Source organism: Leopardus geoffroyi, chromosome B2 (assembly GCF_018350155.1).
Source record: "Leopardus geoffroyi isolate Oge1 chromosome B2, O.geoffroyi_Oge1_pat1.0, whole genome shotgun sequence".
In the NCBI taxonomy this organism is placed as follows: Eukaryota; Metazoa; Chordata; class Mammalia; order Carnivora; family Felidae; genus Leopardus; species Leopardus geoffroyi.
In genome coordinates, this window is record NC_059332.1 from 136421138 (window position 1) to 136435781 (window position 14644).

The 14644-nt window shown below is 44.2% G+C and overlaps 1 protein-coding gene across 3 annotated transcripts in view; it reads left to right on the forward strand.

Annotated features, from left to right (window-relative positions):
* AKAP12 (A-kinase anchoring protein 12) overlaps positions 1–14644 on the forward strand; it is a 105446-nt gene that overhangs the window by 79930 nt on the left and 10872 nt on the right. Inside the window, exon 1 of one of the 3 annotated variants that reach the window (XM_045500027.1) lies at positions 12497–12613. The exons of the other annotated variants lie outside the window; for them this stretch is intronic. Coding sequence (XP_045355983.1) covers positions 12589–12613 — 25 coding nt within the window. The 5' untranslated portion in view covers positions 12497–12588. Of the gene's footprint in view, positions 1–12496; positions 12614–14644 lie in introns of those variants that run through there. 3 annotated transcript variants of the gene reach the window in all.

Here is a 14644-nt window from a genome sequence, read left to right on the forward strand (position 1 = left end):
TATATATATGTATATATATATGTGTGTGTGTGTGTGTGTGTGTATGTGTATATATATATATATATGTGTGTGTGTATATATATATATATATCAGACTTGGAGAAGGTACTGACAACTTTTCTAAATTGTATTTATTTGATCATTAATCCAATTGTACTGTAGCCTGACTCCTTTGGAACCTGCCTGTTTTCTCCTTCTCTCTCCCTTTGCCACTCATCAGGAAGAAAAAAACTCCCATTTGCTAATTTAGATTTCTAAGATCAGCTCGTTGCTATTCGAGACCACTCACCAAATCTACGTATTTTCTTAAAAGGGCAGTATAGAATTTCTAGACTTTACATTTTTCTCAATATAATTGCTTCTGCAAAGCCTGGTTCTTCTGTGGAATTTTAAATGAATGTGAAAGTGTAGCAAAACTAAAAATAGCTCTCACTTCCTATAGATTAGCTTGTTTACTTGGAGATTTCCTCAGAATTCCTTCCTCAAGTTAATACTGTAAGCCTTTCTACCATTTCTATAGCATGAGGGCTTACGAGATACCTAAGATCTATCATGGAATAGACTATACAAAATAAAATAAATTGGAAACAAAATTTTTAATTTTTTCTAGCTCGTGACTTTACTGTGAATGAAACCTAGAAATCCCAAACCCTGAGAGAGGCTGCCTGGGAGGGTGGTTTGTAGGGTGTCACAGCTGGGGGGTGGGGTTCTGTGATTAGAACTTTCTTTTGGGTGCTTTTTGCATGTAGCACAATCTTTAGTATATTCCATATCTGGTTTATCACATGGCGAGTTTCTTACGGGAAAGGAAGGTGTTTCTTTTTTGAAGTAATTAATAGGTGACAAATTTGGGGTACATGTAGGGCTTCTAAAAACTGGTTCAGATAATCCCCATAGATAGACAAATGAACAGAAGTAGTTGGAAGCACTATTTTTAAAGGCAGCTTCAAGCAATTGGATTGATTACTTTCTGAGCTTAAATTCTATTATCATGTTGGTATGGTGGATGTGGCAAAATTTCGTGCCAGGAGGTGTACAGAAATTCTTACCTCCAAAAATTGAACAGCAAATAAACATTTTGTGGTGGATGAAGTAGAAATAACAGGGAGTTTGAACTGTCATTTTTTTTTTTCCTTTAAAAGTTAACCTGATAAGGAAGATTTATAGTGACTAGTCTTCAGTTGGTCAGAATCTTGAAAAGCAATGAAGGCTTTTAAAACTGCCCTTAAGTGTTAATTAAATATCAGATTACTCATCTAAATAATGTGAAAGAGAGTTCTAGTCCTCTGCAGTACTGTGTTATGCACGGAGCATTTAAATTTCACAATGAACAGGAAGGGATTGGACTGATAATATTTTTGTGCTTAGGAATGAGTTTCCTTTTCTGGAAGCAGGGAAAAGCTGTCCCTTAAGGGCTGTTATTCTCCCCCACTCCCCATACACAGACGAGTGAGATGAAGGCAGCAGAACTTGAATTGTAAAATGATTGCATATTCACATTACATACTTTGTCTTTCTTGATATCTTACCCTCATCACCACGTGAGCAACCCCTCGCTTAAAAACTGGAAAATAGGGGGTGTCTAGCCAGATCAGTCAGAAGGGCGCTCAACTCTTGATCTCAGGGTTGTGAGTTCGAGCCCCATGTTGTGTGTAGAGATTACTTAAATAATTTTTTTAACTTAAAAAAAAATTAGCAAATATGTGATCAGATACAATGATGATGGCAGTGTCTTCTCCCCACCAACCTATTAATGGTATGCCAGGAAAAGAAGCGTTTTTTGAATTTCAAAAGGTACTTGGAAAATATCTTCCCTATTTGTTCTAACTCATGCACATTATTGAGACTAACTGTAGATTATCATGAGGAATTAAGACAGCATTGCTCTTTATCTCTAAAGTAAACTGGGAAAGGAAGAATCCCAACATTCATGCAAGTTGTAGATGATTTAAAATGCCTTTCTCTATGCAAATCATACTACAAGATAACAAGAGAAGCCTCCACGTGGCTGCTTGGGTCTCCCATGGAGGCTTTTTGGTACACACCAGAAGCACCTGCGACTTGCCAACTGCCAGATCTGTGTGGCAGTTATCCTTATGCCCCGCGAGAATCCTGCACAAAGTGGTTGTTTAACCCTCTTTTTAAGATGAAAACTAAGCTTTTCTTGGTGTTCCGTAGCTACGAAAAAGCACAGCTGTAGAGTACCTTGTAAAGAGCCTCTTTCTCACTGTGTAAGGGATGTTAATACTGGTTCAGTGTTACCCCTATTTTCACCTGCCCAGATGTGTAAGGAACCACTGAACATCGCTACTGAGGCCAAGGCCAATGGTGACTCACCTGTACGCCTCCGATATGGGGTTTTGCCTCTCTGAGTTTTAATCCCACTTAAACATCTCCCCTTTGAGGTTTTGTGGTTAATGAGCGTTAGAACAAGGGGAGTGGGTGTGTAGGATATAAGGGAAGGATTTAGAATGCAGAGAATTTCTGGAAAAACTCCAGGACAATGTTGCAGATCGTAGGAGAGAGTTAACCAGATCCAGATGTCAGCAGCCAGCAGACCCGATGTGCCTGGGGAACAGAGCGCACTGGTTCAGTTAATGTTGTAGCTTTTGCAATATTACACTTTTTCTCTGACCAAAAAAATCACAATAGTTGTGCCATGGAAATTTGAGAGCTACGTTTGGATAAAAGCATTGAAAATTTGCAGTAGGTGAGACTTTTTTTTTCCTTTAAAATTCTAAACTAAAAGGAACAAGTTATACTTTTATGTCTTAATCTCTTAAGTATTTGGAAGAGTGAAAAGAGACTCTGCAGGTTGTGGGTCCTGGAACTGTTGATTGCATATGTGGACATTGGAGTGGGGTGTCTGTGAGGAACACAGCATCCACAATAGCACTGCGACTTTTTGGGGATCATGTCCCTTTTGAAACTTGGGAAGTTGGGGGATTGTTACTTTCACAAGGAAAATGTATATTGGCCCATGCACAATATAGATCTCTTGTGACTGATTTCGTAAAATTGGGATCGACTAACTGGACATTTATCTGGGGATTAAACATTGTTTAGTAGAAAGTGACACCTAAAAAGCTATAATCATTGTCTACCAAAGTGGGTTTCTATACATGAAATGCTTTCAAGTTTTTCTTCCTTTTTCTTTCTTTCTTTCTTTCTTTCTTTCTTTCTTTCTTTCTCTCTCTCTCTCTCTCTCTCTCTCTCTGTTTCTCTCTCTCTTTCTTTCTCTTCTTTCTTTCTTTTCTTTTCTTTTTTCTTTTCTTTCTCTTTCTCTCTCTTTCTCTCTTTCTTTCTCTTTCTTTCTTTCTTTTCCTTTCTTTTCTTTTTTCTTTTCTCTTTCTTTCTTTCATTCTTTCTGTTTCTTTTCTTTCTCTCTCTCTTTCTTTCTCTCTTTCTTTCTCTCTTTCTTTTCTTTCTTTCTTTCTTTCTTTCTTTCTTTCTTTCTTTCTTTCTGTTTCTTTCTCTCTCTCTCTTTCTCTCTCTTTCTTTCTTTCTGTTTCTTTCTTTCTCTCTCTCTCTTTCTTTCTCTCTCTCTTTCTTTCTTTCTTAACTTTTTAAAGTTTATTTTGAGAGAGAGCAAGTGTGAGTGGAGGAGGTTCAGAGAGAGAGTGAGGGAGAGAGAGAATCAGAATCAGCTTCCATGCACTGTCAGTGTGGAGCCTGGTGTGGGGCCTAATCTCACGAACTGCGAGATCATGACCTGAGCGTAAATCCGGAGTCCACCACATAACTGACTGTGCCACCCAGGCACCCCCAAGTTTTCATTCCTTGAGACGTCATTAAAGATATTTTCATATATTCTCAACTTGTTTGACTTCGTTAATATTCCCCAGTCCATAGACTTTTTGTTTTTGTTTAACTTTGAGAGGGCTTACTATGACAAAGTTTTACAAAATATTAAGAAACACATAGGAGATTATTATTAAAGCTCCGTTACAAGTTTTCCTATGTTGTAGTAAAGAGAATAATGGCTTATGCTTTTAAAAATGAAACTATAGTTATGGGTGTTCGCTCCAGAAAATAAGTACTACTGGTGTCCCATTTCTTTTCCATTTCACTGTCTGCGCTTTTTTTTTTTTTTAATTTTTTTTTTTTCCAACGTTTATTTATTTTTGGGACAGAGAGAGACAGAGCATGAACGGGGGAGGGGCAGAGAGAGAGGGAGACACAGAATCGGAAACAGGCTCCAGGCTCTGAGCCATCAGCCCAGAGCCCGACGCGGGGCTCGAACTCACGGACCGCGAGATCGTGACCTGGCTGAAGTCGGACGCTCAACCGACTGCGCCACCCAGGCGCCCCTCTGTCTGCGCTTTTTAAGGATATCACTTCAATTGTCTTAGAGAAACATAAGCCAGACAAGCTTGCCCAAAGTCTCTGCTGGTGGGACAGCTTCCAGAAGCTGTACTGGCAGTTTCTTTTGTGTCCAGCATTGACATACTGTGTCGGTTCACCCTAAGGGTTTTCCTTCCAGGGCATATTCAGAGAATTAAGTGCATGAAAACACCTTGTACATCATTTTTTTTTTTTTTTTTTTTTTGAGAAAGAGGGGAGGGGCAGAGAGAGAGAGAGAGAGAGAGAGAGAGAGAGAATCCCAAGCAGCCTCCACACCATCAGTGCAGAGCCTGACTTGTGTCTCAAACCCATGAAACTGAGTTCGTGACCTGAGCCGAAATCAAGAGTCAGACGCGTGACCACCTGAACCACCCAGGCGCCCGATGTACATCATTTTTATTTTTTAAATTTTTTAGAATTTATTTATTTTGAGAGAGAGAGCACACAGGAGAGAGGCAGAGAGGGATGGAGAGAGAGAATCCCAAGCAGCTTCCACGCTGTCAACACAGAGCCCGGGGCAGGGCTGGATCTCACAAATCGTGAGATCGTGATTTGAGCCAAAATTAGTATCGAGTCAGACATTTATTTAACTGATTGAGCCACCCCGGCGCGCCCCCATCATTTTTCAAGATCCTCTTCTCTGGGGTACCTGGGCTGGCTCTGTCAGAGGATCGTGTAGTCTTGATTCTGTGTTCCTGAGTTCGAGCCCCACGTTGGTTGTAGGGATCACTAAAATAAATTTAAAAAACAAGTCATCTGGGGGCGCCTGAGCGGCTCAGTCAGGTGAGTGATCTCAGGGCTTGTGAGTTCGAGCCCCGCACCAGGCTCTGTGCTAACAGCTCGGAGTCTGGAGCCTGCTTTGGATTCTGTCTCCCTCCCTCTCTGCCCCTCCCCCGCTCACACTCTGTGCCTCTCCCCTTCAAAAATAAACATTAAAACAAGTTTTTAAAAGCATCCTTTGCATTTCCAATGTAATGTTTTCAACAGATGCACCCTCTCACACGGGCATATGATTAGGGCCTCCTTCCAGACAAAGGGAATAGAAACGCATGGTTTCTGCGGTAATGTCTGTTTGAGAAACAAGACTTCTGTGACGCTGTTCCCGCTGATGGTCGACGTGGGAAAACACGTCAACACAAGCCGTGTACCCGGCAAAGTGGTGTGAAACGTGGTTCTCATGAGTGTGTGGACCATGGCGAGCACTGTAGTCGGTCCTCGTCCTTGTGAGTGGCTGTGGGGTGAGCGGGGAACCCACATGTGCCAGCTCTCCCTCCTGGAGGCTTTTCCAGTGGACGCATTAACCGGCTTCCTCTCCAAGCCTGTGTGCGGTCTTTGATGCCAGGTAAGAATGTGGGGGGTTCTAGCCCAGTCCCCGCGGCAGTGGATAAGTGAACACGGTGTTTGGGCTTTTTTGGGGCATTTGAGAAACTAGCTGGATTAACAGCAGTGTGTTCAAAGTGGGTAATTTGGGCGGTTCAAAATCCCCCATGAGTGATACGATACTGACATGTGACATCAGAAAGGCCTACTCTAAAACTCGTTTCTGGGGAAGGACTTTTTTGGGCACCAGGAACACGTATCCCCCCAATCAGTGATGCTTCGATGAGCGGGGCTTTTTGATTTTCCTCTTCCTATCCAATCCGACAAATCTAGAGCAGATGATCCTGTACGGAGCTGATGTGTTGAAAGTTATAGTAGAGGAGGTTTTGAAGTCATTTGAAAGTAAATTTATTAATGAAACGTTTCTGAGTGTGGTTTTGAATGGATTCTACTGTGCCGAGCCTGGGTTCAGCGCACACACTGGCCTGTTTCCTAGGTTATTATCCCTGGCCTTCTGTCTCTCACCAGCTGCTTTCACTCCCAGCAGCCAAACCTGCTGGTCTGTGGTCCTCTCCTCCAGGCCAGCAGCCTTGCTCCCCATGCTGTGATCTTTAACTCTTTCAGAACCGGCATGCAGACAGCACCTAAAAATACCTGTGAAAAGGTTTCTGCTAACCCCATGCTAGAACAAGGGTGGGAATGAGGATGGTCGTGTCTGGAGAGCTCCCCCTTCAGGCAGCACCTGGGAAACGCGCGGTGATTTCATTGTACTGCGTACAGCCTGGCTGGGAAAGCAGGGGAAGGAGTTCAACACAGAAAGAAAGGCTGTGGCCGCGTTCGACTTGCCCTTGGTCCAAAATGGGGTAAAGGATCTGGATCCTCACATGGTGCAAATAAAGAAAAGGAGAGGGAGGGAGCCAACCCAAGGTGTTTGTGCCCCGTTTCCCCCCTCGGTATCTGTGATGGGAGTCAAAGAGGTAATTTAGGTATAACATGGCATTCAACTATACAGAATTTGAAAAGGCACCTAAGCCTTATGTATGGTAGATTTTTGAATCTTCCGGTCTAGGAAATTTGCAAGGTTTCCAGTTTGGGAGAGCCGAAAGCTGTTCAATACTGCCCTCTTCTGTTCAAATCTGGTCAGGGGTTTGGACAGTGATTTATACAGGTGAATATTTGTTGCAGAGTGTGGTGGTGAAAAATTGGGACCGACGAATTGTCTAACAATAGGGGGAGGCAAAAAGAAATTATGCAGCCATTATATCATAGTTTCGAAGACTATTAAATAACTTACCCAGAAAAAGTTATCACAGTTACTTAATAGTGATCATCTCTGGACATTGTCTTTATGAAGGTCATTTTCCAATTTTTCAAATTTCAAAATCTCCAATTTATAGATCATTTTTGGAATTGGTAAAAAAAAAAAGATTATGCTTAAGTAGTTCTGTTTGATGACAATGAGGGAAAAAACCCATTAGAATTTTTGTTTTATTATTTTATAGATAGCTGACTGATACTTCCTCCTAAGAAGCCTTAGCAGGAAGTACTAAAGGTGACCTATGTTTCAGGTGAGGACATTCAGGACAAAAACTTCAGGAAATTTGCCCAAGGGCCCAGTACTAGATGTGGCACACCTGATATTTAAACACAGTCTGTCTCCAGAACTTCTGTTCTTTTATCTTCCCCTCTCCCTGAATTGTGTCTCTTTTTGGGGGGTTTGGGAGAGAGTAGTTTTCCTATTAATAATCTCCTTGATTCTGTTATAACTAAATTTTGTACCTTTTAGTCACCTTTTTCTTTTTAATTTTTTTTTTTAACGTTTTATTTATTTTTGAGACAGAGAGAGACAGAGCATGAACGGGGGAGGGGCAGAGAGAGAGGGAGACACAGAATCTGAAACAGGCTCCAGGCTCTGAGCTGTCAGCACAGAGCCCGACGCGGGGCTCGAACTCACATACCGCGAGATCGTGACCTGAGCTGAAGTCGGATGCTTAACCGACTGCGCCACCCAGGCGCCCCCTAGTCACCTTTTTCTATTTAGCCTATCCTTGAGTGATTTTTTTTTTTTTTTTGAACAATGACTTCAAACTTAACAGAAAGTTGCAAAAATAAAAAAATAAGTACAGGAAACACCTAATTACCCTTAATCTAGATTCATATATTGTTAGCATTTTACCTCATTTGCCTCTTTATTTAGTTTTTTGCTCTCTGTGTTAAGAAAACAAAACCAAAAACCAGCATGCAAGTTCCTGTTATGTCTTACATAGGCAGGAGATGAAAAATTTTCTGAGCCTCTTGCAGATAAGTTGTAGACATCATTTCCTCTTAAATATTTATGTTATTTCCTAAGGATAGAGATATTTCCTTTTTTTAAAAAATAGTCTTCACATTTATTTATTTATTTTTGAGAGACAGAGAGAGACAGAGCATAAGCACGGGATGGGCAGAGAGAGAGGGAGACACAGAATCCGAAGCAGGCTCCAGGCTTTGAGCCGTCAGCACAGAGCCCGACGCGGGGCTCGAACTCATGAACCACGAGATCATGACGTGCGCTGAAGTTGGACGCTCAACTGACTGAGCCACCCAGGGGCCCTGAGATACTCCCTTTTATATCCAGAGAATGGTTATTAGTATCCTCTATTTACATTATTACAGTAGTATATAATGTACCATACTTATTCAAATTCTGTCAGCTAATTTAACAGTGTCCTTTTTAGCGTTTCTCACCTTGCATTGTAAGATCATCTTCGGTCTTACGCATCATATTCTTTAGCTTCTTTTAATCTGGAACATTTCTACAGCTTTTCTCCTTTAAGACATTGATGTGTTTGAATGTATAGCTCTCCTCTCCACACTTCCACCACCCTCCTTAGCGTGTTTTTTTCCTCCTATTTTACCTGTAGGTTACTTATTTAATTTTTTAAAGCTTATTTATTTGAGAGAGAGGGAGCTAGCAGGGGGCGGATAGAGAATCCCAAGCAGACTCCACGCTGTCAGCACAGAGCCTGATGTGAGGCTCGAACCCACGAACGGTAAGATCGTGACCTGAGCGGAAACCAAGAGTTGGACACTCAACCGACTGAGCCACCCAGGCGCCCCTCTGTGTTTATTTTGAAAGAGAGAGGGAGAGTGTGTACCCGTGAGAGTGGGGGAGGAGCAGAGAGGGAGAGAATCCCCAACCAGCTCCACACTGTCGGTGCAAAGCCGGATGCAGGGCTCGAACTCAGGAACCATGAGATCGTGACCTGAGCTGAAATCAGGGGAGTCCGATGCTTAACTAAGTCACCTAGGTGCCCCGGTTAATGTTAAGTTCTTGCCCAGTTTCTCCACTGTATAGGGCTTCCCCACCCTTTTAATTATTAAACATGTAAATATCCCGCGTACTCTGACACCCATTGATTCTTGCCTTATCCAATTTTTATCATAATGGTTGCAAAATAAGGGTCAAGTGATCTTTAGAATCACTATCCGTGAGTGGGTGGGTAGGATATATGTGGGGTTTTTTTTTAAATTTTAATTTTTAATTAATTTTTTGTGCAATGATGATTTCAGTGGTAGAATCCAGTGATTCATCACATGCATGTAACACCCAGTGCTCATCCCAACAAGTGTCCCCCTTCATGCCCCTTGCCCAGTCCGTCCATCCGCTGACCCCAAACCCCTCCAGCAACCCTCAGTTTGTTCTCTGTATTTATGAGTCTCTTATGGTTTGTCCCCCTCTCTATTTTTGCTCCCCTTCCCTTACGTTCATCTGTTTTTTATCTTAAATTCCACATACGAGTGAAGTCATAGGGTATTTGTCTTTCTCTGACTTCTTTCACTTAGCATCATACCCTCTAGTTCCATCCACGTAGTTGCAAATGGCAAGATTTCATCCTCTTTGATTGCTGAGTAGTGTTCCATTGTACATATATATCGCATCTTCTTTATCCATTCATCAGTTGATGGACATTTGGGCTCTTTCCATACTTTGGCTATTGTCGATAGCACTGCTGTTTATTTTTTAAATTTTTTTATTTTTTAAAAATGTTTATTTTTGAGAGAGAGAGTGACAGAGTGTGAGTGGGGGAGGAGCAGAGAGAGAGGGAGACACAGACTCTGAAGCAGGCTCCAGGCTCTGAGCTGTCAGCACAGAGCCTGACGTGGGGCTCGAACTCACAGACCGCGAGATCATGACCTGAGCCCAAGTCACACGCTTAACTGACTGAGCCACTCAAGCGCCCCTCTTTCTTTTTTTTAATAGCATGACTATAACCATGAAAAACTGCTTTTTACACTGCAATAGATAGAATTTAAATTGCTGTCTACATCAGACATAATAGCAGTTTTCCCATCCAAGTGTGGGAGTTGAGATGTCTAAATACTTTTTCTTGTCGTAAGTTACATTGACAAATTATAAAATCTTATCATGATTTACGGAAAGTAAGAATTTTAGCACTTTGAAAGTGTATGAAATTAATTTTTCCTTTAAAAAGACAAACTTTTTTTTGTTCCTTTTTAAGAAATTTTTTTTTTTAATGTTTATTTATTTTTGAGGCAGAGAGAGAGACAGAGTATGAACGGGGGAGGGTCAGAGAGAGGGAGACAGAATCTGAAACAGGCTCCAGGCTCTGAGCTGTCAGCACAGAGCCTGACGTGGGGCTCGAACTCACAGACCACAAGATCATGACCTGAGCCGAAGTCGAACGTTTAACCGACTGAGCCACCCAGGCGCTCCTTGTTCCTTTTTAATGCATTGACTCTCTAAGTGTTTCTCTCCAGCCTTTGGTCCCCCAGAGATGTCACACCCCCATTATATGACACTGGCCAAGTCCTATGACCATTAAAAAAAAAACCTAGACTGTATTTTTTTAGAGCAGTTTTAGGTTCATAGCAAAAACGAGTAGAAAGTATGCTCCCTGCCCCCCTCACATGTGCTATCCAATCCCTCTTCCACTAACAAATCCCGCACCAGAGTGGTACATTTGTTACAGTTGATGAAACTACATTGGCATGTCATTATCCCCCAAAGTCCCTAGTTTATATTAGGGCTCACTCTGGGGTTTTGAACAGATGATGTGATAATCCTATGTATCCACCCGTATTGCCTCCTGGTATATAGTTGACCCGTGAACAACATGGGGGTTAGGGCTCCCCAGTTGAAAACCCATATACAAGTTTTCACTCCCCCTCAAAACCTAACTACTATCAGCCTGCTGTTCACTGGAAGTGTTACTGATAATGTAAACAGTTGATTAACATATATTTTGCATGTTACATGTTTGATATACTCTATTCTTATAATACAGTAAGCTAGAAAAAATGCTATTAAAATCATAAGCAAGGACGGTGCCTGGGTGACTCTTGATTTCGGCTCAGGTCATGATCTCGGTTTGTGGGTTCCAGCCCTGCCTCGGGCTCTGCGCTGACAGCATGGAACCTGCTTGAGATTCTTTCTCTCCCTCTCTCTGTGCCCCTCCCCCCCCCAAAATAAACATGTTTAAAAAAAAAAGAACGAGGGGTGCCTGGGTGGCGCAGTCGGTTAAGCGTCCGACTTCAGCCAGGTCATGATCTCGCGGTCCGTGAGTTCGAGCCCCGCGTCAGGCTCTGGGCTGATGGCTCAGAGCCTGGAGCCTGTTTCCGATTCTGTGTCTCCCTCTCTCTCTGCCCCTCCCCCGTTCATGCTCTGTCTCTCTCTGTCCCAAAAATAAATAAACGTTGAAAAAAAAATTAAAAAAAAAAAAAAAGAACGATAAGAGAAAATACATTTGCAGTATTGTGCTGTACGTATTGAAAAAATCCACGTATAAGTGGAACTGCACGATTCAAACCATGTTGTTGAGGGATAGCTCGTTTCACTGCTGTAAAAATCTTCTGTGCCCTGTCGATTCATCCTTACTTCGCTTCCAACCTTTGGCAACACTGACCTCTTTATTGTCCCTGTAGTTTTGCCTTTCCCAGAATGTCATATGGTTGGAATCATACAATACATACATACCCTTTAAAGATTGGCTTCTTTCATTCAGTGATACACATTTAAGGTTCCTCCGTATTTTTCCGTGGCTCTGCTGGCTCATTTCTTTTTAGCACTGAATAATATTACATTGTCTGGATGCACCATAGTTTATTCATCCATTCACATAATGAACATCTTGGTTGCTTCCAAGTGTATGCAATTACGACTAAAGCTATAAACATAACTATAAACATCCATATGCAGGTTTTTGTGTGGACGTGTTCTCAGCTCATTTGGGTGAAGTACCAGGGGGCACGAGACATGGTAAGAATGTGTGCAGTTTTGTGGGAAACTGCCAAACTGCCCTCCAAAGTGTTTGTACCATTTTGCATTTCGAAACCACATAACCATTTTTGAAGTCCATTTACTCCCCAGTTGGAGGGACAAGGTGAACTCTCCCTTCAAACCCTAAGCCTTTGTGACTCTAAATGAGAGCTTTGCGGTGGGAACCTGCGTGACGTCCCCGGTTCTTGTTCTAATACTCAAGACATTGAAAGTTTTTGAAACCGAACAAACTCATGCACAAGATCCCGCTATCCCTTGAGCCATCGCCCTGTATTGCAATTTTGGAGGCCACCTGCCTTCTGGCTCAGATAAGGAGGCGGGTCAGGTATCCAGCAGTATTTAGGTTTAGCGGTTTGTCAGTCATTTAGCCACGAGAGTTTTGGTACTCGAATGTGCGTGAGTTTGAAGAGATCCGATCGAGGTGAAGCACAGGGCCCCCAGGGACCCTTCTTTGAAGGCCCGTGAAACCAAAGCCCTCGGCCACTGGGCCACGAGGAGACTGTGCCGTCTGTGACGCACGCGGTGGCCCCCAGGGGGCGCCCTCATCATCGGCACCGGTGTCCGTCCCGCGATGGGGCAGCCGGGGGAAGAAGCCTGGGCCTTCTCGGGCCCTGTGGCGCTGCCCCTGCCGGAGGGTGCACACGATGCCCTGGTGGAGTAACCTTTGCTGTGAGTAGCGCGCCCCCTGGTGGCTGTCGGCCCGGGGACGCGGCGGGTGGGTCGGCTTTGAGAGCCACCCGCTGGACCTTTCGTGAGTGCCGGCCACCCCTCGGCGTGGGGGCTTCCAGCTTGCCTCCTTTCCCTTGCTCTGACCAAGCCCTCGGCATGGAAGTCCACGGGGAGGTGTTGGGAAGGGCCCCGGCGGCCCCGGTACAGCCGACGCCCCGGGGTTCGGATGACCCAGCGGCCCGGCTCCAATACGAAGCCCGCCCTGCCGCTCCTGGGTCGTTGTCGCGTTTGCTGCGGGCCGGAGCGGCGGTGGAGCATGTGCCCAAAGCCTGTGCTCCCAGAGCAGTGACCCCACCCGGACCCAGGCCGCACGCACGCCGCTTCCTGCCAGGAAAGGACACAGCCCGAGGACTCAGGCGTGAGAGGGGCGTCGGGCTTGGCCCGAGGTGGTGGCCGGCCGGGGTCACCTGGGAAGGTCTTTGCACAGGAGGATAAAAAGAACATGATACAGGTCTCAAAAAATCACTAGCATTTACCAACGGCCAGAAACAGCTTGGAGGAGAGCGAATGGGGGATGTGGCACAGGACAGACGGGCCTTGCTTGTTCGGCCACACCGTGGGGAATGTGTAGCCGACTGCGTAACAGGAAAGGAGGCTGAAAGATGGAATCCAGGTTCCGGTGCGTTTCCCAGCCATCGCCCGTGGTTTGGGGCAGAACAGGCACCTGCAACGTGGAAGGTGTGGTCGGAGCTGGCTCTTTTGTTGGTCGTGGTGGTGGCTGCAACTAATTGACCCTTGGTTGCCAGGCTGGGTGGCTTGGAAGATTGTGTCGGAAGTCCTGCAGCCATTAGGGGTAGGTTGCAGCATCACTTTGTGATCAAAGAGGTATTTCAGGAAGCAGAGCCTCCCTGGAAGGTCTGTCCCGGTTCGGGAGGGCGCGGAAGGGAAGTAGAAGCTGGAATGAGGGCTGAGTTCTGCTGTGTGGCTCTTAACCCAGAGCACAAAGGCCCCTCCTGGGCCAGCAGTGGCCCAGTCTGGAAGGCTGTTGTGACAGCATTAGCTCCTGGGATTCCTTAGGTCAAAAGACACGGCAGACCAGTTAGGATTTAAACATCTCTTGTGATCCTTAAAAAAAATGTGTTCAGCCCGTCTATCACTCTGTCTAAAGAGAACAACTCCGTATTGCCAGGCTGCGCCGGGACGGTCAATAGCTGTTTTGTTCTGCCAGTTGACAGCTGTTAATCTTTGTCTCTCTGGCTTTGACCGCACACATTCCAGTCATCCCAGAATTTAAGAAAAAGTGTTTCAAATCGAAACAGATTTGGGAGCACCGAGGGGAGTTAGGGAGTAAGATGGTAGAGACACCACCTGTTTTCTCCCACCACGTTCGCAACACATCTCCGCGTTTTCTAATAAATTTTGGGAAGGTTGGGTGAGGAGTGTTCTTTTTCTCTCCTACGTTGCAGGCAGGAAACTTTTAATGTGTATTCGTGGACATTATTAGTAAAATTGTACGAGAACGGACTTTATTGTTGGGGTTTAACTTTTTTTCTCTAGCGTATTTTCAGCGGTAGTAGACACCTTTTTTTTAAATTTTATTTATTTATTTATTTTTAACGTTTATTTATTTTTGGGACAGAGAGAGACAGAGCATGAACGGGGGAGGGTCAGAGAGAGGGAGACACAGAATCCAAAACAGGCTCCAGGCTCCGAGCTGTCAGCCCAGAGCCCGACGCGGGGCTCGAACTCACGGACCGCGAGATCGTGACCCGAGCCGAAGTCAGTTGCCCAACCGACTGAGCCACCCAGGCGCCCCCTTTTTTTTTTTTTAAAAGGTCACATCTGTTGTGTGGCGTTAAAAGGGTTTGTGGAAGGTTTTTCTTGTGCGTGTCCTTGCATCATTGGGGAAATTTGTAGGAAGTAGTTCGTGTCATGGAAGTGGACTTGATTCACAGAAACCTTTAACCTTTACCGCAAGCAGGTTTATAATAGGAACACGTGGAAATTTACAGCATTTTTGTATTTGAAAAG